Source organism: Phragmites australis, chromosome 8 (genome assembly GCF_958298935.1).
Source record: "Phragmites australis chromosome 8, lpPhrAust1.1, whole genome shotgun sequence".
Lineage (NCBI taxonomy): Eukaryota > Viridiplantae > Streptophyta > Magnoliopsida > Poales > Poaceae > Phragmites > Phragmites australis.
In genome coordinates, this window is record NC_084928.1 from 3879839 (window position 1) to 3906158 (window position 26320).

The window sequence follows — 26320 nt, forward strand, 5'->3', positions numbered from 1 at the left end:
TTCAAAATGCCCATACCTTGTATTGAAAGCCGTCTTCTCAATATCCTCATCTCGGATTCGCAATTGATGATAACCCGATTGCAAATCGATCTTCGAAAATATCATAGCACCCCTCAACTGATCAAAAAGATCATCAATACGAGGTAGAGGATATTTGTTCTTGATTGTCACTTGATTAAGCACCCGATAATCCATACAAAGTCTTTTTGTGCCATCTTTCTTTTCCACAAATAAAACAGGGGCAGCCCAAGGCGACGTACTCGGTCTGATAAATCCCTTAGCAAGGAGTTCATCCAATTGCTTCTTCAATTCCATTTGTTCCATTGGAGCCATTCGGTATGGAGTCTTATAAATGGGTTGTGTACCTGGAATCAACTCAATACGGAAGACTGTTTCTCGTTCAGGAGGCAATCCTGGAAGCTCACTAGGGAACACATCCGGATAACGACACACTACTGGGATATCTTCCACACGTAGAGTGACATCCTGCCCTTCAACCAATGACCAAAGAACACCAGATTTCCACATCCTTCGGTTAGGGAAGATCCGGCACAACATGGAAAGCGTATATGGCAAGGCCTTCCCTTGGAAAACAATCTCCACTCCTGATGGAGCTCGCAAGGTGATGATTCTCAAAGAACAAGAGATAATGGTTTGGTACTGGGCAAGCCAATCCATACCAAGAATAACGTCGAAGGACTCTAGATTAATCATCACCAAGTTAGCTGTGAATTCCTCGTCTCCAATATTTATAACACACCCCGGGCAGACATAAGAACTGGATATAAGACCACTGGGGGAGTTAACTACCACAGATTGCCCAATTTGTTGTACTGATAGTCTCGCTCGTTTAACGAAGTCTACCGAGACAAATGAAAAGCTAGCTCCAGAATCAAATAAAACATGTGCATCAAAAGAGTCCACGGGTAAGATACCTGTCACCACGTCATTATGACCTCCAGTCTCAGCACCAGGTAAAGTATATAACCCAGAAGGTGCCTGAGATAAAGAGGTTCCTGCCACGTGGGAAGAAGATGCCCCAACCACCGGTGGTGTCGGTGTAGAAGTCCCCTGAGAAAACACAGGCTGATGTGTCCAGTAAGGCCCAGTGGGAACTGTAGAAGGGAGATAATACTGCATCGGTGGAGCCATCGGGCCAGTGATGACCGTAGGAGCAGGAGTAACAGCCAAAACATGTGCTGATCCCTTCGATGAAGAAGAAACCCCAGATGAAGAAGATACTGGTTCCCACCTGATGCGACTGTTTGGGTTTCTGCGACACACCACATCTTTGTGGCCGGGACGACCACATACTGAACAACTCCCTCTCCAAGAACATTCACTCTGCATATGTGAGTCACCACACTTGAAACACACCAAACCAAAACCGGGTTTAACCACTGTACGGAACTGGGTACTGGTGCCTGGAGAATGCATCTGAGAGGATCCACCACGGTATGGTTGGTGACGTTGCTGTCCCTTGTACTTCTTATGGATGGGACCACCAAAACGACTCCTCTTCTCTTCTGGCCCTTTATGCTGATCTGCTCCCGAGGTCTTGCGAATATCATCAGTGTAAGATTGCTGCAGCTCAACACCAGAAGCCTGCTCAACCATAGAACGAAAATCTGTAACAGGAAAAGCACCAAGCACATGACGAATAAAAGGCTTCAAACCCTGCCTGAATCGTCTGGCCTTCTCCGCATCATCGTGGGCTACATGAGGTACAAAGCGCACAATTTGATTAAAACCCACTTCATATTCTGCCACTGATTTCTGACCTTGCGTATAGTTGTTTAAATCAATTTGCATCTTATCCAGAAAAGTGGCTGGATAGAATCTCCTCTCAAATTGTCTGACAAACTCGGACCAGGTAAGATCTCCATGGGCAACAGTCCTGGCTGACTGTACACCTCTCCACCAGATCTGGGCTTCTCCCTTCATCAACTGTACCACATATCTGACCTTGTCTCGAGGCAGCACATCAAAAGCATCCAGCTGCATCTCTATATAAGCAAGCCAATCAGCAGCCTGAATTGGAGTCCCTGATCCATCAAAAGAGTCCAATTTCATACTGACCCATTCACGGAGCGACACACCACTAGTAGCACCCCCTTTAGGCATCTCACGTGCCACAGCTCTAACAGCAGCAGGAGTATTTGGAACAACCTGCCTCAAAGCTCTTAGCTCTTCTTGTATTTCCTTCATAGTGGTCATCAGCTCCGCTTGACTGATACTTCCTGTCTGTGAGGATTCACCCTCAGCAGCCGATAACTGAGCATCACCACGACCTGGGGCTGCTGTACGACTACGACCCGCCTCGGTACCTCGACCACGACCTCGCACCTTCAGCGGCATAGCTACAAACATCACAACGGATAAGTAAGCATGCACTAACTGCAAACATACTTCCAATAAATAAACTAAAGGGAATATAGCGGAACAAGGCATATGAAAAGATATGCAACCCCTTTCCCATCCTACATGTGCATGTGTGTCAGGTTCGTCATTCCATTACCTAGGATCTAAAGCCTAGGCTCTGATACCAAGCTGTAACACCCTACTTCCAACTGAGCCTAATTATTTGAAAATAGGAAATTTTGGCAGCATTTCCTCTATAGAGCGGTATAACTGACCATAAGAAACAAAGCTCAGGCAGTCAAAACAGATATAACCAACATTTATATATCACATTCACGACGCTACCAGCGTCTCACCACAACATATACCAAAACAAACGGCAACTCATCAACAAAGCTCAACTCAAACACCGGGAGACTATCGGCTTTGTGATGAGGGCGTGCGTGCAACTACCAAAAACCATCCCCGACAAGCACGTCAGCAACTAAACATACCTGTAAAAGATTTAACAGGGGGTGAGAAAAACTCAGCAAGTAACAGCTATGTATATAAACACATCTCACTTCATTTTGAAGGTATTTGGAAATACACATCCTTCTCACATCAACAAGCCAAAAACTCATGGTTTTAAAGAGGTTTTCACTTTCAGAATATTTGTCGAGAAAACAACGACAAACTCCAACCCGTTCTTTCACACAAAATGGCATTCAAACCCCAGAATTCTGTATTCTCCAGATTTCGAAAACAAAGAAATGTATGAATGCCATGATGCAACTCCATTTGAGAGCTGGACGATGCCAACATCTCATGCAACTCCATGTACCGGTACGAATCACGCACGATGGCAATGATCGGCCTTTATCACCATATGAAGTGCATAAATGCATATGTATGCATGTGAATTGACGTCAATTCTTTATTCCTTTTTGAATAGCTCAAGATGAAAACCACAACTGATTCATGAAAACAAACTGATTTCATGAAGATAAAGGTATAGTCCAGATTAATAAGAAAAGCATTGATTTAAATAATCAAAAGCAACGACATCCATAATTTAAATGGATTTAAAAATAAAACCATATACTTCAATTTCTGTTTGCAAAAGAAGTAAGACATGGATATAAACATAGCATAGAACCACACCCCCAAGTTACTTGCCTTTTACCAAAAGCGACGAATCCAAAGCAAATCACGGCCGCCCAGAAGAGGTACCACCTGTACAGGTATGTGATTAGCACTAAAACACATTTGAAGCACATAAAATAATGAAGCATCAACCCTACATCGAAAAACGTCGCATCTACGCCGACATTTCGGACAACTGAACAGAGAGTTGTATCACATGAAATGATACACTATTTCCAATTTAGGGTTGAACTAAAATCCTCATTACTTGGATTTCACTTCGAAGAACTGAATACTGCAACTCGGATGTCGTATCTTCGAGTCAACCACGATTATCAAAATGAATCGAACTATCGATCACATGAAAAGATACGACACGAATTAACTGATTGATTTAATCCAACCACAAACGGCCAGAAAATTACCGAAAAATTCGCCTTCGAAAGTTTGACGACAAATCCGACGAAATTCCGAAAATTTCTAACTTTTTCCCCCTTTTTCCTCTTTTCTTTTTTTTTTCTTCCTTTTCTTTTCTTCTCTTTTCTTTCCTTTTCTTTTTCTTCCTTCTTCCTGGCTTCTTCCTCTGCCTGGCGCTGGCCGCTTCGGCCGGCTGGGCTCTGGCCGCCCGGCAGAACAGAGAGAGAGAGGGGGAGGCAGCCGGCGGCGGGGCCGGTGGTGGCCGGCGGCAGCAGCGTCGGCCGGCGGCGGCGGGCGCACGACGGACGGCGAGCTGCGGCGGAGGGCTGCGGCGGCGCCGAAGCAGGCGGCCGGCGCGGCAACAGGAGCTGGCGCACGGTGGCCGGCGACGGGCTGCGACAGCAGGGAGCGGCGGGTCGGCCGGCAGCTGGGCTCGGCGGCGACCGGCGCGCGAGAGAGAGAGAGAGTTCGAGAGAGAGAGAGCAGAGAGACGCACGGCTCGAAGTGTCTGGATGGATCGGGTTGAGGACCGATCCATCCAGCACTTATCCTCTTTTTTTTTTTTTTTTTTTCCAAAACAACGAACGGTCTAGATTTATTGGGCTCGCTACGGGTCCCTGAGTGCCCGGAACGGACATATGAATAGCAAAATGGGTTCGTCTCGACGAGATGAACGCAACCACGGTCTCCGATCGGTCATCCGAGCGACGGATTAAAAGGTCAAAATTTTGGTCAACTTCTCTCTCTTTTTTTTTTCAAACTTCAGTATTACAATTGCATTTTGCCATATTGTATCATCCCACGAAATAGCAAAGTTTAGAGTTTAACTGATGATACGACGATAATTGGCTTGAAAGGATGGGATATCCCATGCTACTGGAATTTCCCTTTTACAAACAGACCCTACACGTATTGGGCCAAAGACAAAGTCTACGGGAGAGATTCTATGGGGAAAAGTTTATATTGCCATTCTTTAATTATTGTTCGAGTCTATTTATCTTTTGTAATTGTAAAACTAGATATCTTACCTCTAACTATTTAAATTGGTGTAATTTACCTTCTTTAAGTGGTTTTGATGATGATTTCGTCCTATGTGGTGACAACTCAGCATGTCTTGTAACGTTTCGTTGACACGGCATCGATCTTGATGACTCAGCAGCTGGTTAAATGAGCCCATTCCCCATTCGACCAGTCAAGTGAGCGGTAGCGATCTCGACCGCGATTGAGAAGATGACACGAACGGCGACATTGTGTGGGGTGCGGAGGGTGAGGTACGATGAGAAGATTGGATCCTCGAACTAATGGTGGAGCGGATTTGAAGGAATCTTCCAATGTTAGCAATTGTGCACTATCGATTTGATGATATTTTTATCTAGCTCCATGTGTGGTTCTCTCGGATCTGGTGCTGTGGAAGATTAGTTTAGTGAGGCTATAGTAGTTTAGGTGTATTACTCAGTTTCTTATGTGCAATGCTGTGGATATGGTGCTTTATTTATGGTTAGGCAACTATTGTTGGTGTTGGAGATTCAATTATGCAGTTAGTTTATTAAGCTAGAAAGTGATGGTTTGTTTTGATTTGCATGTAGGTGAGTCGAGCATGTCAGTCATGGATGTTGTAGGAACGCTTGCAGTAAGGTTTCACTTCAATGGAGAGTTCGTGAATCATGGAAAGGACCTCCATTACTGCGGAGGGAATGAGGCAATGCCATATATAGATAGAGATAATGTGTCCCTTCCTGATATAGTTAGACATCTGCACGACTATTGTAAAGTCATGAAGGGTACCTTATTGCATTGGTTGTTCCCAGGGAAAGAACTTGCAGCTGGACTACGAGCATTGGTTGATGATAAGGTCTATCAGTATATGGCAGACTGCATTATTGAAGGGGGGGGGGGTGGCAGAAGTGTATGCTGAGGACCCAGCAATACAGGAGGTGTCAGATGATGAGGATGAAGCAGGGGATGAAGGTAGTGATTATGAACAAGAGATTGAATAAATTGCCGATGATGAGTCAGAGGAGAATGATGATTTGCAAGTGGGAGTAGTGCATGAACAAAACTAGCTTGCAGCTAGATCTGAATCAAAGGAAGAGATAGACATGCAGATAAAGAGGATGAGGGAGTTTTACAGTAGCCCAAGTAAAAAGGGAAAGGAAGTTGTACAAGGTACTGGCCAAGTTGCAAAGAAGAGAAAGGAAGTTGTACAGACTAGTGACCAAGCAGCAGAGATTGGAAATGAAGTTGTTGAGTCTAGCAGTGATAGTGATTTCTTGCCTGGAGATTCATGTCCATCAGAAGAGGATGGGGAAGCAGAAGAGATACATAAGAACTTCAAATAATTCAAAAAAGGCTAAAGAATGGTCAAGTTACTAGACTAGATGATGTGATTCTGGATGGCCCAAGGGGTAAGTCAACCTAGCATGTTGACATTGAAGAAGATGGGTATGAAATCTTATATGATGATAGTGATGATGAAGAGTCAGTAGAAGAAATGGGTAGTGATGGGGAGATAAGCACAAGAACTAGCAAGTATCCAAGGTACAAGAAGCATGATGGTGTTCTAAGATTTGAATTAGGGATGAAGTTCAGTGGCAAGAAGCAATTCAAGAAAGTTCAGTGGCAAGGAGGGTGAGGGCAAAGTGTGACTGACAGACTTATCCTTGGGTGTGCCTGTTGTCAACCAACTCAAGGACTGACAGTTGGCAAATCTCAACCTTTGTCAATTTCCATACTTGCCCCCCCCCCCCAGAAGAGATAACAAGCCGGTTACTACCTCGAGGATAGCAACAAAGTATGAGAAGTTCATAATAGTGAACCCTCAATGGAGTATACTACATACGAAGACAACTATACAAGAATAAATGTTGGCTGATGTATCCATCTCCAAGCTGAAGAGAGCCAAGTCCATTGTGATGAAAAAAAGCAATGGATGCAACTAAAGGCCAATATCAGAGGTTGTATGACTACTAGCTTGAGCTTCTGAGGAATAACCCTAGGAGCACTATCGTTGTGAATAAGGAACCTGATGTGGATCCACCTGTTTTCCAAAGGATGTACATATGTCTAGATGCTTGCAAGAAAGATTTCATTGCTGGATGTAGAAAAGTAGTAGATTTTGATGGGTGTTTCTTTAAAGGAGCAACAAATGGGGAGTTACTGTGTACTTTAGGGAGGGATGTCAATAATGAAATATACCCAATTGCATGGGAAGTTGTGGACAAGGAGAAACTTGACTCATGGGATTGGTTCTGTGACCTCTTATTCAGGAACATAAATATTGGTGATGGAAGAGACTGGGTGTTCATATCAGACCAATAAAAGGTTAGGTTCACATATGCACTTTAACTTGTACCTTTTCTTGGGTATGAATCCACCTCAACCATCTTTTAACACTAGTTGGGCTTGTTTGCAGGGTCTTTTAGCTGCTATTTAGAAATGGGTTCCTGAAGCTAAGAACAAGAACTGTGCTAGGCACATATATGCCAACTGGAAAAAGCATTTCATGAACAAGGAGTATCAAAAGAAGTTCTGGAAGTGTGCTAAGGTTCCATACATTATGCTGTTCAACTTGGCTAGAGAAAAGTTGGCCCAAGATACACGTGAAGGAGCTCAAGGCATTTTGAACACTCATTCTCAGCAATGGAGCAGGGCTTACTTTAGGTTAGGATCTAACTGTGACTTAATAGATAATAACTTGTGTGAATCATTCACAAATGGATTATAGAGGCTAGGTTCTTCCCTATCATTACTATGCTTGAGACCATTAGAAGAAAAGTAATGGTGAGGATCCAACAACACAAGTCTAAGTCAGATAGGTGGATAATACCAATTTGCCCAAACATATTGAAGAAGTTGAATACTTATATAGCTGAATCAGGTTTTTGTCATGCCATTTGTAATGGGATTGAGCAGTATGATGTTAAACACCATGCCAATAGATTCACATTCAACTTACATAAGAAAAGAGTGTTCTTGTAGATATTGGCAACTATCAGGGTTGCCATGCTCTCATACAATCTCATGCATTTTCTGCAAGACCAATACAATAGATGATTATATTGCCAAGTGCTATTCAGTGGAAGAGTTTAGACAAACTTATAGTCACTACCTACTCCCAGTTGAGGGCATGGACAACTGGCCAGTCTCTGATAGAGAGCCACTTAAGGCTCCTGGATATGGAAGGATACCTGGAAGGCCTAAGACAGAGAGGAGAAGGGAACCTAATGAGCCACCAAAAGCCACCAAAATATCTAGGGTTGGTACAATCATTAGATACAGGAACTACAAATGTATTGGTCACAATAGATCTACATGTGATAAGAGGAATGGAGAAGGATCATCTGCTACACTTGGTTCTCAGTCCGTTGCAACTCCAGATGCCATGGTAGTGCTGTCAAACACACACCAAAGATCCACAAACACAAGGAAAAGGAAGGCATCTACACTGGGACTTCAAAACAAAAAATATTTTTCCTTGTTTACTTCATCTGTAGAACTTGTCATGACAATTTGGTAAACTTACATTTTTTTTAGGCACCAATGAAGTCATAGAAGATAATAAAGAGTTGTGCCAATGCAAGAGTGGAAACATGCCTTAGTGGTTCAGCTACTATGGACTTGCATGCTGATGTGCCACTGTCTCAAGCTTCTTCAAGTGTCTCAATCAAGATCAATGCTGGGACAGCTAGTGCTCAAATTTTAGCACATGAACCTGCTAGGACCAAGAAAACACAAAAAAGGCTAAGCCTGGACCACTCCTCCACCTTCCTCCATAGGAGTCTACTAAATTGTGATATCACTGGTGGCAGGAAACCTATCTTATCTATTTAATGCTAGGATTTGTGAAATGTGATGTAATGTCATACTATTTGGGCTGCTTGTGTGTGGTATTGTGATTTGAGATTTATTGCCTGTGTGTGGTATTGTGAACTTTGATGTAATGCAAGACTATTTGGCCAACTATATGTGATATAATGCCAAACCTTTGGCTTATTTGTTATGTTATAAAACTACTTCTAGTGCACAATGGTTCAGTTCTGCTTCACATTGATACATTTATTTCAAATTTTCTCTTTTGTAACACATACATACAATTGCTTCAAAATGAAAAAAGACAACTAAAACATATGCATAATGGTTCAATTCTCATAGCATAATAGTCATTATAGTGGCATATATATGATAAACATACATTCATTCCACTTTTGATAGACATCCATACATTCTTAGTTCCCAAATAACATGACTACTACCACGAGGACACATGCCACAAACACAACAATACACACAACTCTCTCCTTCTCTAACCTATTCATCCTGGACCTTAGTACAATATTTTCTGCTTCCTTCTCGTAGGCCATCTTCCTCAGAGATGCCAACTCTTCCCTGAATGCAATAATCTCCCTTCTCCGCTCTTCCAGTTTCAAAGCTCCATCCGCAATCGCAAATGCTAGTTCTTCTTTCTCCCTCTTCAGTGACCTTACCGCATCGCGCAAATCAACAAGAAATTGCCTCAGGAACTTGGTCGTCCACCCTTCATACCAAGCAAAGAAATTGCAGCCACCCACCTGCGATTGCAACCCCATCTTTCAATCTCCAAACAAAGTTCTAGGAAATGAACCAAAATTTAATAAGAAAAGGAATGCACTCACCCGAGCACGAAGGCATTTCAGGTACCGCTGCCCGGGGTTGTCGTCGCTCCACGAGATCCACCTCGCCACCTTCGCATTGCAGAAGCACATCACGGGTGGTGATTGTCCAATTGACCCTCCCTGTACAGGATAGGAGAAGAAGAGGTCCCACCCTTGAAGCTCCGCTGGGAAGAAGCTGCTGCTCCTCGAACTTGCCATGCTCTCAATTGCTCTCCACAGTTCTGTTGAGGTCATTGCCACTCTCTCCACAGCTCCATCTAGGTCACCACCGCTCTACCTAATAGTCTCGATCTAGTGTTTGGCGAATGGGGAACAAAGTCCTCAACGTCGACGGGCCCATTTAACTCAGCTACTGAGTCATCAAGGTCGATGCCGCGTTAGCGAAACGCTGCGAATAACGTAGGTTGAGTTGTCACCACGTAGGACAAAACCACCATAAAAAATAGTTAAGGAGGTAAATTGCACCGGTTTGAATAGATGGAAGAGATGGGATATCTGGTTTTACGGTTACCAAATAGACTCGAGCAATAGGTGAGGGAGGCAATATGAACTTTTTCCTTCTATGGGAGAGGGTCCTAGTCTAGTCTCCATCTCTAGAGGCCCTAGTTGAGATGATGGACATGACATGCCTCTATTTGCCTCAAAACGGAGCCTATCTTGGCCACCCACCCAATGAGTGTGTAGCCCATGACGGGGTGTGTTTTTTCTTTCCAGTTTTCCATTACTCATTATGTATTGTTTAATCTAGATTCTAGATTTATTTTCGAGAAAGTGCAATGCACATATTTCATTAAGAGAAGGAGAACAAACACTTACATGACCAATACAACGTCTAGATGGAGAAGACCATCATAGGCGCAAAATAAAGAAAAGACTTATACTAAAAAACTAAAGCGACCCTAGATTCTAGATCTATAGTCTTTGCTTTTTATATGCACTCAACATAAAACACTTGATGCACCGATTTATGGAATCCAATCCAACACGTGTTCAACCATTTTATGTGATTTGTTGGGATAGGTTGTTTTAATTGTTCAACATGGATATTTCATTCAGTAAATTGCATATAACAATATAGTTTAAATGGTTTTTATACCAAACACTTGGTTCTAAAGATAAATTCTTTTGACACGAAAGATCCCAATTCCACCACTAAGGGTGTGTTTGGTTGTGTGCATAAGCCCCCAACCAGACCAGTGTAATGCAACAACTCAGTGTTTGGTTGCCTGCATAGGAGTCCTAGTTAGGCCAGCTCAATGCAATAGAGGCATGTAAGCCAGGTCAAGGGGGAACGCCAAAAATGAGCGTGCTAGCTGAGTCAGGCTCCGTGGATGCGCCCCCCGCATGCCAAAAAGAATCACACCACCTCCTGTGTGATTTCCTCCCCAAATCCAGACCCTGCGCCCATGCCTGGCGATTAGGGGTGGAAATGGATGGCAGAAAATCCGAATTATTCGATTCCGTATCCGTTAAAATGCGAATATGGATATCCGTATTCGTATTCGTTTCTGAAATGGATACTAAAATGGATATATCCGAATTCGTTTTCGAGATTCGGATTCAAATGTGAATATCCGAATTCGAGATATATCCGATTCGTATCCGTATCCGCCAACCAGGGAACTAAATTTTGCTAAAGTTTTAGAAATTTCAGATATGAACGAAATTCCAACCCAATCAAATTGGAACAATTTCAGTCAAATTTCATCAAATTTCAGTTAAATTTGATCAAAAAATTAAATTTTCAACATGAATTTTGAACAAAATTTGTAAAATTCCGGCCCAATCAAAGTAGAACAAATTTCATTCGAATTTTATCAAATTTCAGTCAAATTTTTTCAAAAATTTAAATTTCGAACCTGAATTTCGAAGATCGAGTAGATATCCGAATGCGGATTCGTATTCGAACTATCCGATTCGTATTCGTATTCGAAGATATCCGGATCCGTATTCGTATTCAGATTAAAATGTGATAAATCGTACTATCCGAATTCGATTCCATGCGTATCCGATCCGTTTCCATCCCTACTGGCGATGGCCTCACCGGTCTTCTTGGTCGTCGTGCAGTGTCCCTGCCCGCCTACACCTACAAGCCCTCAAACCTTCTTGATCCACATCCCCCTAGCTTCCTCAGGCATCCTTCAATTCTGGAGTCAGTGGTTAATGATCCCTTGTCCCTTGACACCCTCCGCCTAGATTCGGTTGGCTCTGCTAGCTAGATCTACAAGAAGGTGGTTACAGTGCCAACAAGAACACTCGGCTGCAGTTCAAGTTCACTCTGTTGGATGTCTAATTTCTTTGATTAGATTTCGATTGCTCAGTTGCCTGCAGCATGCAAAAATGGAGCTAATATGACTCGTAGTAATCATTGTGACTCTTTGAGATTTATTCTTTGTGATATTTGTTTGCATTATGAAACTTGGTTTCTTATGGATGCGAAAGCAATGGTTCAACTCCTCAAACAGTACGTTTTGTGATATGCTGGGGTAAGGTCACCACAGCTTGTAAGGGGTGAGTAAATATGGAGTACATGTAACTAACCAAACATAATCCTATCCAAGCCTGTTTCAACAAAAACAAGTAACCAAACACACCCACCTTGTATCAATTGAGCCTAGCTAAGCCCAGCCTGCAGGTTGCCTAGTACAGACGAGGCTAGAGTTATCCAACAACCAAACACCCTAAATTATCCGTGTATGCCTCTAAGGGGCGTTCGTCCACGAGCTCAGCCGGTGGATCATAAAATTGAGTTCCACACTAAATCATCCACTTGCGATAGTGCAACAAATCAAAATACTTAGGATCCAGGAACATATATCTGCCCATTGGGTTGGTAAACCATACATATAAACACATTTTCATCAGAGACGTCCAGTGAAAATCATGATCTTCTGCTTCTTATGAGCTTCCTATACATCTTTGGCAATCCAGTCCGATAACGAAAGAATCAAGCATACATTACAGTAAAACATACATGGCCGGTAATGAGAATTAATACGTACTTGCTATAACTATATATATGCCCATTGTGATGTTCATACAGACATAATCAATTTATAAACCGAAGGTTACAAAACCAAGCACCACACAATATATAAAACACGGACACATAGATATTACGAACACATCGGCAACAGTTCACTGCAATATATGTTCATTGCAACGAAATTATTCACTCCCCAGTAATAACACTTAACCCAACGCGAGCTAGGTCGCCGTACATCTTTGGATGCTGAACCACACAAACTAGTACATGTCGTTCATCCATTGCTGAGGAAGAAAAGCTCCCTCCTGCTGATCGTCACCAGTCCAGGCCATCTGGCTCCCTGCCTCCGTCATTACCGGAGCTGCAGCAGAAGCCCCCATGCGCTGATCACCATTATTCACCAGTCCCCAGGCCGCCTGGCTGCTGCTCGCCTGGTCGGCGCGGTACAGGAAGGGCGACCAGACCTGGGCCAAGTTGTTCATGGCGGCGCACTGGGTCGAACTCTGACCGCCGGCGCCGAGGCCGCAGCTCGGGTTGTAGCCGCCGCCGGCATAGGAGAGCGTCTCCCAGCCGGAAGAGTTCTGCGCCCAGGGCTCGGCGTCGTAGAGGCCGACGTCGTTGATGCTGTAGCGCTGCCTCCGATCCTGGCGGCGTTCTCCAGCCTACGGAAGTACTTCTGCGCGTGGCTGGAGACCTGCACCGGCGTCCTGGTTTTGACAAAGTACATGGAGACGTTCTTCCAGTCGCCACGGCCGTACACGCGCAGACCGCGGAGGAACAACCTGCAGTGAGACCATACACCATAGGGTTCAGAACGAACAAGTTATTTTTTTTTATCTCCTCGGCTGTTCGAAAAAAAATTCTCTCCATTGCTGTTGAACTTATCCCACATTATTGATTTGAAAATAAATAAATAATTTTTTCTACTACTAGATTTATTTCTTGTTTCAAAAAACAGCTTTGCCAATTTACAATCGCGTGAAAGTTTCTTATATCTTAATCATCTAAAAATTATTTATCGCTTCAAACTTATTTATTTATTGATTCTACGACATAACTATCTATTTATAGCAAAAAAAAGATGCATAAAAAACGTTTTGAAATAACCGTCATCACACTCATGATGAAAAATAAATAAATGGATAACTGTGGATATAACACTTTGCTACACTACTATAAAACACCATATATGTGCCGGTTCAACAGTAACCGATACTATTGATGTATCAATACTGGTTCTTAAACTCCCGTGCGTGAACAACCACTGAGGAGTTAAGAACCAACACTGATAGACACTATCAGTGCCAGTTCCAACCACGAACCGACACTGATAGTGTCTATCAATGCCGATTCCAACCACGAACTAACACTGATAGCGTCTATCAGTGTCGGTTCCATATACCAATCGACATTGAGGTGGCTCTACAGTATAAAGCCACCTTCTCCCCCAAGCGCGACCAGAGCCACCGCAAGCTCACCAAAACAACATCGTTCGCCATTTTTACCATCTCTACAGTTGAAGGAATCAAGATTTGGAGGAGTCAAGTGCTCTAAGGTTAATATGATGTTCTATATTTCTTTTTTAGATAGATTTACTTGGTAGATTGCTCTAGGGTTGATGCTTGGTGCTTGTTCTACGGTTTTGGATTTAGAGATGCAATTGAGATCTAATTTAGGAAAAGTTTGCAACTTTGTCATTGTTAGATGTATAGAGATGATCTACATTTAATTCTTAGTTGAATTTAGTTGCTATATTACTCTAGATTTGAATTTAGATGGTTGTTCTTTGATGTTGAATTTTGGAATTAGCAAGAGCTCCATTATGATATAAATTAGAGAAAGATCGATATTTTATCATTGTAGATGATTTAAGGAGTAGATTAATAGTCACATGTAAATAGATGTGGGTGCATACATTAAAATCTATGGACAATTGCAAATTTGTCACTACTAGAACCGTTATCGCCATTAAAAAATTAAAAAAAACCCACTAGAACTGTCATTCGAGTGGCATCCTTGCAAAGAATAAAAAATTAGGGAGGTATTTGCAAATGCCCCTAAAATCTAGCTCCAATTTTTTAGTATGAGGTTTGCGTATATTTTCAAAGTCTTGAATTTAAATAATAATTTAGTGGATTTTCTCTGTTCATTAATTAACATAGTCAATTTAACATAATTGATAGAATATTATGTTGTAGAGATGGCACATCCACCCACGGGTTGCAATCGGATGCAGAAGCCTTTGGAAGGTGGGTCCCACAACCCGGCCCAAGTACCGGAAGAAGATGAGCCCTCAAATAGGGACGAATCAAGATGCGAGGTAATTCAATGAATTTATTCTAGATTTTCAAATGTTTAATGATTATAAGTTGAATGTGTTTAATTATAATGTTTTGCAGATAGATCGGTCATAGATGTACAAGGATCGAGGGCCAGAGTTCTTTGTTGGCATTGAGGATTTTCTAAGAGCTACCGCAGTGTACAAGAAGCTAAAAAGGAAGCGTGCCGATCACTATATATGTTGTTCGTGTGTCAACTACAAGAACGAGAAGCAGTTTTCAAACATAGAGCAGATCCGCGCACACTTGATTCGCAGGGGTTTCAAGGCTGGCTATACACATTGGACTGAGTACGGTGAATTTGAAGATGTTGGGAGGGCAACCAACAGTCGAAGAAGACATAAGCAACGATATGACAACTAACGAAGACTTCGATATGTCGGCATTTGAAGATACTTTTGTCGAGAATGATGGAGGGGACACTTTTGTTGGCAACAATGAAGACGACTTAGAGCAAATGTTGCGCGATGGGGAGGGGGACTTCACCAGTGAAAGACAACATCAAAAGTTCCAGCGCATGATAAAGGACTCTAAAACACCAGTTTACCCGAACTGTAAAGATGAGCACATCAAGTTGCTGTAGTACAACAAGAACTTATACAGGAGCGTCAGATGACAGACGCTAAAATCAAAGAAGCACTTCAACAAGCAAACATGCAGCAGCAAGGCAAAGAAAATGTTGTGAGCCTTGGTGGTCGTCGGAGCAGCTGCGCGTCCACGGGGTTTGCAGAAGAAGAATCGGCCCGTTACCCTGTGGACGACATCACAGAAAGCAAAGTGTGCAAGCTTGTCGTGCCCACCTTGAACATTACCACCACGGTGGCTATGGGGTAGGTCGACCAATGCGTGGAAGGAGCTCTCTTCAACGATCTTCCGATACCGTGGGGATACGCCAAGGTCCACGTGGACTCTGTGCGAAGGTCGTTCTGTGGCCCAAGCGCTACATAGTGTTTGAAGATGAGACTGACGAGTCGTCTGATGCGGAGTCGGACCCATCACACAGAATTTCTCCGACTCCTCCACGATCGCCACCACCGCCATCGTCACCCAGAATAGAGGCACCAGTGCCACCAAGAGAAGCAACTCCTCCCCCTCCGAAGTTGATAATAGCTGCACAGTCTAAGAATTTGAGTTCATCTTAGAAGTCGGCTTCATCCCAGAAGCAAAGGGCACCTAAGAAGGTGGTAGCACCTGAGAAGTTACCTTATGAACAAACACCAGAGGAAACCAGAGCGATAGTGGACGCCAGTTTCAAGAAATTCTTTCAAAAGCCAGAGCCTGAGAAGAAAAAACCAATTCATGCAGAAACACAGAAGTTTTTCTTGAAGATGGCTAAACCTATTGAGCGTAAGAGTAAATCAGACTATGCGCGCATCAAAAGCAAGAAATACTTGAAAGAGTCTTCTATCGAATAGATACGACAAGAACAAAATTTACAAAGCTTTCTTGAAGATGCTAAAATGACAAAAGAGTAATTTCTAGATGAGTCCCTGGCTCCAAAAGGAGCCGAGACATGGCAATTTAAGTTGGGCGAACTCTTGGTCGTGCCAAATGTGTGGGACAAATTGACCTATCAACTTCGGAAATTCCAGGCGTGGTACATGAAGGAATCACATGATGGTAGAGAAATGTTCGAGGCCAAATACAAGGATCGAGATTTCCTCTACGGGGACGGCTCTATTTATATATTATTTGAGGAAATATATCGATTGTACCAGCAAGATGCCCTCGACGTGTTTATCTTGAGTTGTTGGACTCTGTAAGTGTCGTATACGTATAATTTACAGTATACATTTATGTATCATTGGATTGAATGTCTTAAATTATTCCTTATGTAGAACGGAGATACAAAGATGCAAGATAGAGGTCATCGACCATGTGGGATTCATCGACCCACATCATGTAAACCCGACAATGATGCAATCCGATCCAAAAGGAACCGAGGACTATGCATTGAAGTGTATTCTAGAGCTACAATTGAAAAAAATACATACTTTTGCCCTACCACTTTGGGTATGTGTTTCCCTACATGAATGTTCTACTCTTTTTGAGCAATACATAGTTAGAAATTAGGACCAACTAACCTATGGTGATCTATGTGCAGTTATCACTGGATCGTCCTTGTCATCCAACCATACATCAGCAAGATCATTGTTTTCGAATCACGGAATAATAAAAAAGAAACCTACCAACCCGTCATTGACTTGCTACAAAGGTAAAACCCGACTATTTCATAATTGCCCTTGTAATATTTGATTAGATTGAATCTAAATATGCTTATGGTAATAATCACACACATGCAGAGTGTACCTACAATACATCAAGAAGAGTGTCAGACACCGGCCATTCATGAAAGAATGGATTATTCGACATGACTGTCCTTGTAGGAAGCAGGACTTGGGCAATATTTATGTGATTTTTATGTAATGGAATTCATGCACGGATTCAATGGAGACGCGTCGTAGCACGTGGTCGATGCTGAGGTATGCGACATACATCTTGATGACTAATTTTTAGGTCCGACACATGTTCATAAGGATTGATTTCTTCAATTATTGAAATTGCAGCTCCTCGCGCTGTTCAGAGATCGACTCATGGCCATTGAAATGATCGCACTTCAAGAACAATTCGTCAGGTTCATCAATGACTAAGTCATCAGTCCAACCGGCGAGTTCCATGAATTTGGCTCCTCTCTCTCGTTACCTTCATCCAACAAGAAAAAATAGAGTTCAGAACCTTCAATTAGCAAGAAACCTAAACTCTTTTTCATTTTTTAATGAAACCTCACATGTATGCGGTGTATATATACTATGATGAGACTTTATGTTTTAGAAATGAAATTTATATGTGCTTGTGTATATATGCTATGATAAAACTCGACGTCTCGTAAATTAAATTTATATGTGCGCGTCCATAAATATACCGTATACTATTATCGGCAACCGCCAAAATTTGAAAATGCCACAAAATTGACGGCAACCGCCACATTTTGAAAATAACGGGAAATATCTATCAGTGCCCGTTGGTAAAACAAACCGGCATTGATAGTACACATATCAATGCCAGTTTGTTTTACCAACTAGTACTGATATGTATACTATTAGTACCGGTTCCATCCACAAATCGTTATTGATAGTGATTTTCAGTGCCGGTTCCATACCTGGCACTGATAGTCACGGACTATCAGGGCCAAATAATCAGTGTCGGGTCCAAAACCGACACTGATGAGATTTTGGAACCGACATTGTTCACCTGTTTTTTATAGTGCTAAGGCCTAAGAATAGTATCTTTTTTCTAGGAATACTTTTTTTTTCCAGGAATAATATTAACACCTTATTTGATGCAGTAAACATATGTAGCCACCACAAGTTCTATACAGTTTTACTGCTGCTAATTTATTAGTGGATAACCTTCCTATTATCTCATGTGAACAATCAATAGAAGAAAAAAATGTTAAATTTGGATTTTGTTCATACTCTCAAGATTAGTGATACACAAACAAAAAAAGGGGGAAATCAAAGTTGACCTTATTAACCACTAAAATACCTGTAGCAACCGATATTTCCCTAAAAATTGAATTCGGATCTTGTCGATCCATACTCTCAACTCAAGATCAGTGACAGCAAAAACCAAATCTTCCCATCTCATGATAATCAATACCCCACACCACATCCTTAATTAATAAGTGTATTAATAATTCATATGAGAGACAAGGAAAGCATCTCCAAAATAATGCAAAATAAGTAAAAGAATCCGAACTCATGCGTATGTGAGTGAGAGAAAGATTCAAGGATATCCAACAAATCAATAACCTGTACTCCTCCGCTGTCCAAAACCTCCCCGTGCGCCTCTCCGGCTGAGGAGCCAGCAGCCACTCCAACGCGGCTACCTCCGCCGTCTTCATGGCCCCCGTCTCCATAGTCAGAGAACCAAGCAACATTTCCATGCTGTCCATGTTTGGATCCTCCACCGGCATCCCAAAGTTGTTCACAAGGCACTGCCCGCCGCCGCAGGCTGGTAGAAGGCGTCACCGGCGCCGCTCTTCCCTTGGCACTGCGTCATCTGCATCATCTCCACCACGAGATCAACATACAATGCAAGTCAATTACCTGATGCTTCTTCCAAGGGAACCTTGCTTGGAGCACATCCACAATGTCGTAATGCTTCTTGTTCGTGTCGTCGTAGCCGTTGTTGTTGTGCCTAGCGATGAGTGATTTTGCCATCTCTATTTCGGAGGGTTTCCACTCCCCATTGAACATGGGATCCATGTAACGTGCCATGGGGGCTGAGGGTTGAGTACTACACAAAAGTTGGTAGTATGAACTATGAAGAGAGTTGTTAGGATGAGAAGAATGGTGAGCACAAGGCAGGGTATTTCTAGGCCCTGTGGTACGGTGAATATTTTAGTCCTGGTTTCGATTAACTGAAAATTTTGGTAGCAAGTCTAATGGTGAATATTTAATAACAAAGTCAAACATACGGAATTAAGTCTGATCTAGCATGCATCAACGACTCGGATCAACAAGAGTGAGATATCGACGCGATGGCCTAGGACTCGTGAGATGACAGATCAACAATTGTATTAAAAATGACCTAGTGGTTTGATTTAAGAGAGCCTATAGCACAAGTAAATGCCACTTGCACGCAGCCCGAGGCAGGAATGTCCAACTGATAGCAGCCTCGATCTCTGGTCTTTACGTAATAGTGTAGCTCTTGAGCGTAAGCATGCAGTGCATGCACACCAGCACGTGTTCAGTTTCGTGTGATTATTCTAAGGCAACAATTGTTGCAAACATTGCCAACTTGGCAGTGCAAACACACTTCTCGCGCGCAGGCCTAGATGATTGAACACACGTACGTGTACTTACGTTCGCATGCATGGCCTTTAGAATAGAGGCAGACAACACTCGTGCCAACCCAGCTTTGCATCGAAAGACATGCTGATGAGGTTTGTCAACAGACAGCGCACACGCCTGGAGTCACACGTGTGGACGTGCAACTGCCATGCAGGCAGAGACCATGCATACTGCCAGTGTCCCGTTCTCCAGCACAGCGGATGGCTGAATACCGGTGCCTGGTTTGGCTATTATCAGTTGACTATCGTCAGTAGTGAAGTTTCATGACTGCATGCATGCTTCACTCCAACTCATCATGTTGATATCTTCCGCAAAAAAGATAAATAAAATAAATAAACTCATCATGTTGATATGTGAGCCGAATTCCAAAGTGGGCTTGGTAAGGGATGCTTGTTTGGCCATATTCCAGATCTATCCGTATTAATTAGACTAAGTCTTATTTGTCCATCATATATATACTGTTATACATCTTGTAAGCCGCACGGGAAGATAAGATGGCTCAGTGTAATCCCCTGTGTTTGTACACAACTCCTCAAATAGTAAAGATCGTCGATTGACGTCCATAGTTTTTTCCTACAAGAGTTTTTCACGTAAATTTTTTATGTCGTGTAACATCTCTACCGTGCATTATTTATAACACATCACATCATATCTATCTCTAACCGAATGCTTTGGTGTGTTACTACAATGACCATGAACAGTTTGAACTTTTGAATCATATCTGCATATCTTTTCGCATGATATGGCATTCATTAGTCTAAATTAATGAAAATGTTTAATAACTTAGCCTAAATTGATTTTCTTGTGTTTAATTTAAATTATCTTTCATATGTGTTTATGAATAAAGAAAATAATATATTTAAATTGCTAAGTGGATGTATGATTTAAACAAATGAAGAAAAGTTAAACACATAAAAAACTACAAGTAAAAGTAAACTTGAAAGAAATATATCCCCATATTTAAGACACATATGAGATTATGAACGAACATCGACAGTGTCCTCGTCCAATGAGGTAAATGGTCAAATCTACAAGCAAGGTTAAAAGGACTTTATTATTTAAATATCTAAGTAAATGGATTAAAATTGCAAAGTGAATGTATGATTTAAATTCTCTTCCAAGCATATTGTTGTGTTTAAACACGCACCTACATGCCTCATATGCACTTCCAAGCATTGCTGTGTCTTAATATCCTTTGATTGTGCAGTTAAGTCTTATGTTTAAATATCTTAAGTGAATGTATGATTTAAATTTGTTCTTGTGTTTAAACTATCTTGTGCTTAGATTATCTTATGTTTAAACTTTGACGTCAAGTGAATGTATTACTAACAGGTTAAAACAAAAATATCTTGTAACCCTAGCATGAAACACAAGTTAGCTCGGTTGGTAACAAGATCGAGTCATTGGATGAGGTTGTGAGTTAGAATCTCAGGTGACGCATTCGCGATGCTTGGTTGACCTGGTGATCGTTCATTTTTTTTTCTTTTTTGGTTAGTTTTACTATTTTTTCCGTCTTTTGCCAGGCTCTCTAACCAAGTATCACACATAATTTGGAGAAATTTATCTCTAACAGTTCCTACTTAGCACCGTTTGAGATAGAACTTATCTCAAATGGCGTTTTACCGTCTAACATAACTGATCATTATCACTAACACAATTACTCTGATGGCTCATAAATCATCGGAGATGAGGGTTTTCAAGACATCTGAGATGACGCTCTATGCGATAGTGTAACATTCATATCTGCATGGAATATATCCTACGACTAGTCTCTTAAAAATAGAATGTATTATTTTGTGCTAGGTCGACTCGAAATGTAAAGGCCCCAAATTAGCTAGTGTCCATACTACACACAGACCTAGTTTTTTTTTTATGAAAAAGCTACTTAATGTTAAAGAGAAAAAACTTTTAACAGCTGAAGGTAAAGTAGTCTGGGCGTGCCAAAAGCAGACCGATGTTTACATGTAGTTTCAGTATAAAAGACCAAATTGTAACGTTACCTTTGTTATTTTATTTATTTATATGACCCTAGCATACACCCCGCTGACATGAAGCACATGAAGATGGTACGGACTGTAGAACCAAGAATAACGATTAGAGGGGGTGCATAGACGCCGTACCAATTTCTTCCTAAACAGATGGGCTTCTCCTGTTTTCTCACCCAAGGCACCTCAAAACAAAAAACGGAAGAAAAACCGGAGCGAAACAAGTTGCTATGAAAATCTCCAAGGAATAATATGACTCTCATGGATGGAATTGAATCCTAGGTTCTATAGAACACCATTCCAAGAGTTATAGCCATACAACTTGCAACTTGTATCGGGAAACAATTTGATCCAAAGATTTTGTCACCGGGTGAAGAAATTCTTCAAGTTGATATATCTAGAGGCAAAGGAATTCAAGATCAACTTGTATGTGAACTTTATGCCTGTAGCGACAAGAAAAACAACTCCAACAAAATGGAATATTTCAGCTCAACAACCAAAACAAAAATCGCAACCGAAAACCAAAAAACTTGCAAACATGCAAAGGAGCCAATAGAGGGAAACTAGAATAAGATGAACGCAAGCATAAGATAAAAATAAACTTCAATACTTCCAAATGACAGACCTATTTTTGGTGAATTACAAATATTTTTGCATACAAAAGCTCCCACTTAATACATAGGCTAAGCACTACGCTCTCCCTCTTCTTAAAACACTTCCACACAACTCACAAGTGACTGGCTCAACCCTCTCCCATAGCCTTACCCCTCTATTCTAAGGAGGTTCCTTAGCGCTTAAGTTTTCTTGTTCCCAAAATATCTCTCACTTCCAATGCACTCCTACCTACCACTGGGATATTTTGATCAAATTTCTTCTCTGTCCATCGAACGGCGGTGGCGCCTTCATGACTTAGCTTTGCCTAGACGTAAGCTTCGTGATGATACCATATGCAGTCCATCCTTCCACAGTTTTGAGGTCAAACTGCGAAACTGTCTTGCACGCTTCTTAAAGCATGACTCAACACCACTTGCTTACACCTTAAGCAAGCAACCCGATGTCTACACGTGTAGTCCATCTTGCGATCTTGACTGCCGGTAAATCCCTCCTGCTCTTGATCCCTCAGGCCGTCTTGTCACTTGCACCGGCATCCCTTTCATTTGACTTTGTCAACACGTCTTCTTCATCCTTCTTCTCACGCTTTGCTTGATCTCCACATATGTAGCTAGGGCCACCCTTGACTCTGTTCGGCCTCCTTGATCGTTCGACATCAAGCACCCTGCTAGCCCTGATAATCCCGCTATTAACCGTTAAGTTGCATCCATCACCTGCACATTATAAGATAAGCAAACACGTATCTACAACTCTATTATAGATTAGTCAAAATCAAAATCCTCAGACGACAAGCTCATCTCAGCAAAAACGTCAACACCAGATATTTTGGTGTGTAGCCTTTGAAAACCGGACTATCCGGTGTGTGTAATGCTTCCTCCTCTGGAACCCTCCTGGAAACCCTCCGATGAAGCCTCCGTTGTGTACAAAGCCCTTCACTAGATCATCTGGTGAGTACAACTGCATCAGATCCCATTTTGCAATCTCTCCAGAATAAATGATCCGACGTACCCTCCGGTGTTCATCACCGAACCATCCGACGAGTTCAAGTTCATTCTTCTGCAGATTGCACTTCTCCTGGAAAATAGCCTGGTGTTACCCAAGGATGTTGTTTGGTCGCTCGCAACAGCATCAGTTTGGAGAGCACCATCACAAAGTAAAGCAAGCTTGCGCTCTGGTTGCTTAATAATTTCTACTAAGTTGGATGAGTTACTGATGGATAGAAGAAATGAATGTAGCTACTGCGACGCTGACAGAGCCATTACATGTGAAGAAATTAACGTTTCGAGGAGGTTTTGCATTGCCAATATCGGAGAAAAGAACCATGACATCAAATTATACTACGCACAGTGAAAAATGGAGCTCTGAAGATGGACTTGGGCTTGCGGAAGAAAAGGCTGAAGATCATGAAGTATTCAACTAAGCCAAAGGAACTCGACAAAAATATGGCTCATATTTACGGCCTTAGTTCTAGGATAGATACTAAGTCACCACGTTATGAACCGGAAATACTCAAGAGAAACAGATAGTTGTTTGAACTCATCACTGCTTGTTGTAAGAACTTAAATGTTTTGATGATTATTATGTATATATATCAAAGTGAAGATCAATGCATTGATCCCTTTCACAGAGATTTAATCACATCAAACCAAACTGAATTATTCAGCGCTAAACAAGGACATAATAATCCAGCACAACCTTTATAAACAGAAAACAAGCCTAATATAAAATCATAGATCAACCAAAGTTTAATATCTGGGTAAATTAAACAGGAGGTCCACCTCATTAAGAGAGTGGAATTTGTTCACACACAACCACCATAAGCCACCTTGGTCACGCCACTGGACTCTGCTGTGAGGACCTTCATGTTGCCACCGCGAACTGCAGCTAGCGGTCAGACCTCAGACTCCTGAAGAGTTGGAAACAGCAGGCTGCAATCTTGTAATTCAACTTCTACTAACTCTTGCTTCGGCTTGGCAGGAACCCGTTCTTGCTGCTTTTGCCACTGCTCCGCAAGATCCTCGCTTCCTCCCTCAGCATCTACTGCAGATATGCTATAGATCCTCGACTCTTCTTTCGTTAGCTGTAGCTGTAGATTCTTTTTCAGTTGCACAAGCAGTGTCGAGAAAAAGGTAATGCCTTCACCATCAGTATTCTTACACAAGATGTGGTATGCCCAGTTTGTTGTCAAAAGCTCAGAGGATGATATATCATCACAATGGACGTCCACTGAGACGCCAAAGAGACCAGTCATAACCTTCCCATCATCCAGCAGTATATCAAGCTTATCAACAAGGACCTTGATTGTCAAGACTTTCGCCTCACTCTGTGACACCATCAGCACGGAGCTCCGTGTGCGCCCCGATTTATCCATGAAACGACCTCTCGTCGGCCCAAATCCCCAGGATCTTAAATCACAGTAGCCTTCCACAAATCCCAAAGTTTCAAGGGCCTTTGATGATGCCGATGCCGGTGCTGCCTTAAAAATGGGAAGAATAAACTCGCCATCGTCCACCCTCCGGAGCATGTCTTGAAGGCCTTCTTGACCGACGCACTTGCAAGAAACTTGCTTGTTGCTGTTCATTGATAGCTTGAACTTGGAGTAACAATGCACCGCTGCAGGCTGCACCTCACTGATCTCCCACAAGGCAGCATCCCATCCCAGAGGAGTGCGCACAGGTCGCTTTGCCACCGCCTCCTCTCTTCTCCTCTCCTCCTTTCGCTCGTGTATCTTCCTCCTCTCCTCCTCCTCTAGCTTGCGCATCGCCTCCTCCTCCTGCAGCCTCCTCTCCCTCTGCTCCTCCGTCTCCCATCTCCGCCTCTCCATCTCTTTCTCCTCCTGCTGACGCATCGCATATAGCTTCTTCACCAGGGTCTCCACCGGGGCGGCAATGTCGACGAAGTGTAACCCGTCCTCCGCGTACAGCCTCTCCTCCGTCCACCCGGCGGGGAGGCAGAACCAGTTCTCGGAGAAGCGGAGGTCCACGGTCCCGTCAGGCCCAGGCAAGCGGAAGAGCATGTCATGGAGCCGCACGACGAGGTGCTCGACGTGGGACGTCACGGTGATGCCGCATCCCCCGGGCAGCCCCCGGATTACGGCCACCTCCTTCCACGGCGCTGACGACCCCTCCTTGTGAATCACGTCCCTCTCGCGGTCGAGCTCAAGCAAGTAGTACCCTGCTTCGTGGATGCCCGAAAGAATCCCCGGCCGGTCCGGCTCGCTGACCTCGCCCGATTTGTGTACCACCTGCTCTACCTGGTCGTGCTCCACCGCGCGGCAGAGCGGGATGGGGAAGGCGGGCCCTCGCCGCTCCGGGACGAAGCGGCGGCTGCTCCGGTGAGACCAAGAGACCCGCGCTTTCTTGACGGACACCTTCATGGTGTAGAGGACGCAGGGGTGGGACTGGGAGATTGCCTTCTTCGTCTCGTACACGCACTGGCACCCCGGGCCGAAGGACGTCATGAATCGCTCAAGCAGGCAGCGCCGGCGGCGGCGCATCTCCTCCTCGTGGTCGTCATCTTTCACCCCGCCGGGCACCTCCCGCACCCGCAGAGGGTGCGACGCAAGTTTCCTCGCCTCCGCCTCGAGGAACACCACAGATGTCGCCGGCGCCGCCATCGGGGGGCGGATTGGGGAAAGACACCAGGATAGGGCAAAAAGCCGGGGAACAAGATATCTAGGTTTTATAAGAGGAATCGGTAACTCCAGAAGTTGCGGTTAATTACTTTTTTGCCACCTACCGGATGATATTCCAAAACGTCACCGTATCGAAGTTCTTTAGGTTATGAGTTTCTTTATAATACTTATTTTTATAATACTAATAAATGAGCGTTAAAAAAACTTACTCTTTCATTTATAACATATATAGGGTGAAAGATAATTTTAGAAATTATTATATTATATTAGAGGAATATTAGTGAATTTTTTCAGATTTTTTTAAAAAAATTTATGAGACCTTAAAAATTGCTAGAAGTTGTAAAAGTAACACAT

At 42.8% G+C, this 26320-nt stretch overlaps 2 protein-coding genes and 1 pseudogene across 2 annotated transcripts; all 3 read right to left on the reverse strand.

Moving 5' to 3' along the window:
- Positions 1 to 2500: 2500 nt before the first annotated feature.
- On the reverse strand, positions 2501 to 4639 carry LOC133925777 (uncharacterized). The gene is made up of 3 exons (XM_062371528.1): positions 3912 to 4639; positions 3520 to 3576; positions 2501 to 2855 (listed from the first exon to the last, which is right to left on the reverse strand). The coding sequence occupies exons 1-3, from the start codon at positions 4439 to 4441 to the stop codon at positions 2846 to 2848; spliced, it is 597 nt and encodes a 198-aa protein (XP_062227512.1). The 5' UTR covers positions 4442 to 4639; the 3' UTR covers positions 2501 to 2845.
- An 8379-nt stretch (positions 4640 to 13018) lies between these two features.
- On the reverse strand, positions 13019 to 19147 carry LOC133927532 (transcription factor DIVARICATA-like; annotated as a pseudogene).
- A 4770-nt stretch (positions 19148 to 23917) lies between these two features.
- Positions 23918 to 25970, reverse strand: LOC133925778 (uncharacterized). The gene has a single exon (XM_062371529.1). It carries the CDS (start codon positions 25946 to 25948, stop codon positions 24224 to 24226), a length of 1725 nt encoding a protein of 574 aa, XP_062227513.1. The 5' UTR covers positions 25949 to 25970; the 3' UTR covers positions 23918 to 24223.
- Positions 25971 to 26320: the final 350 nt, after the last annotated feature.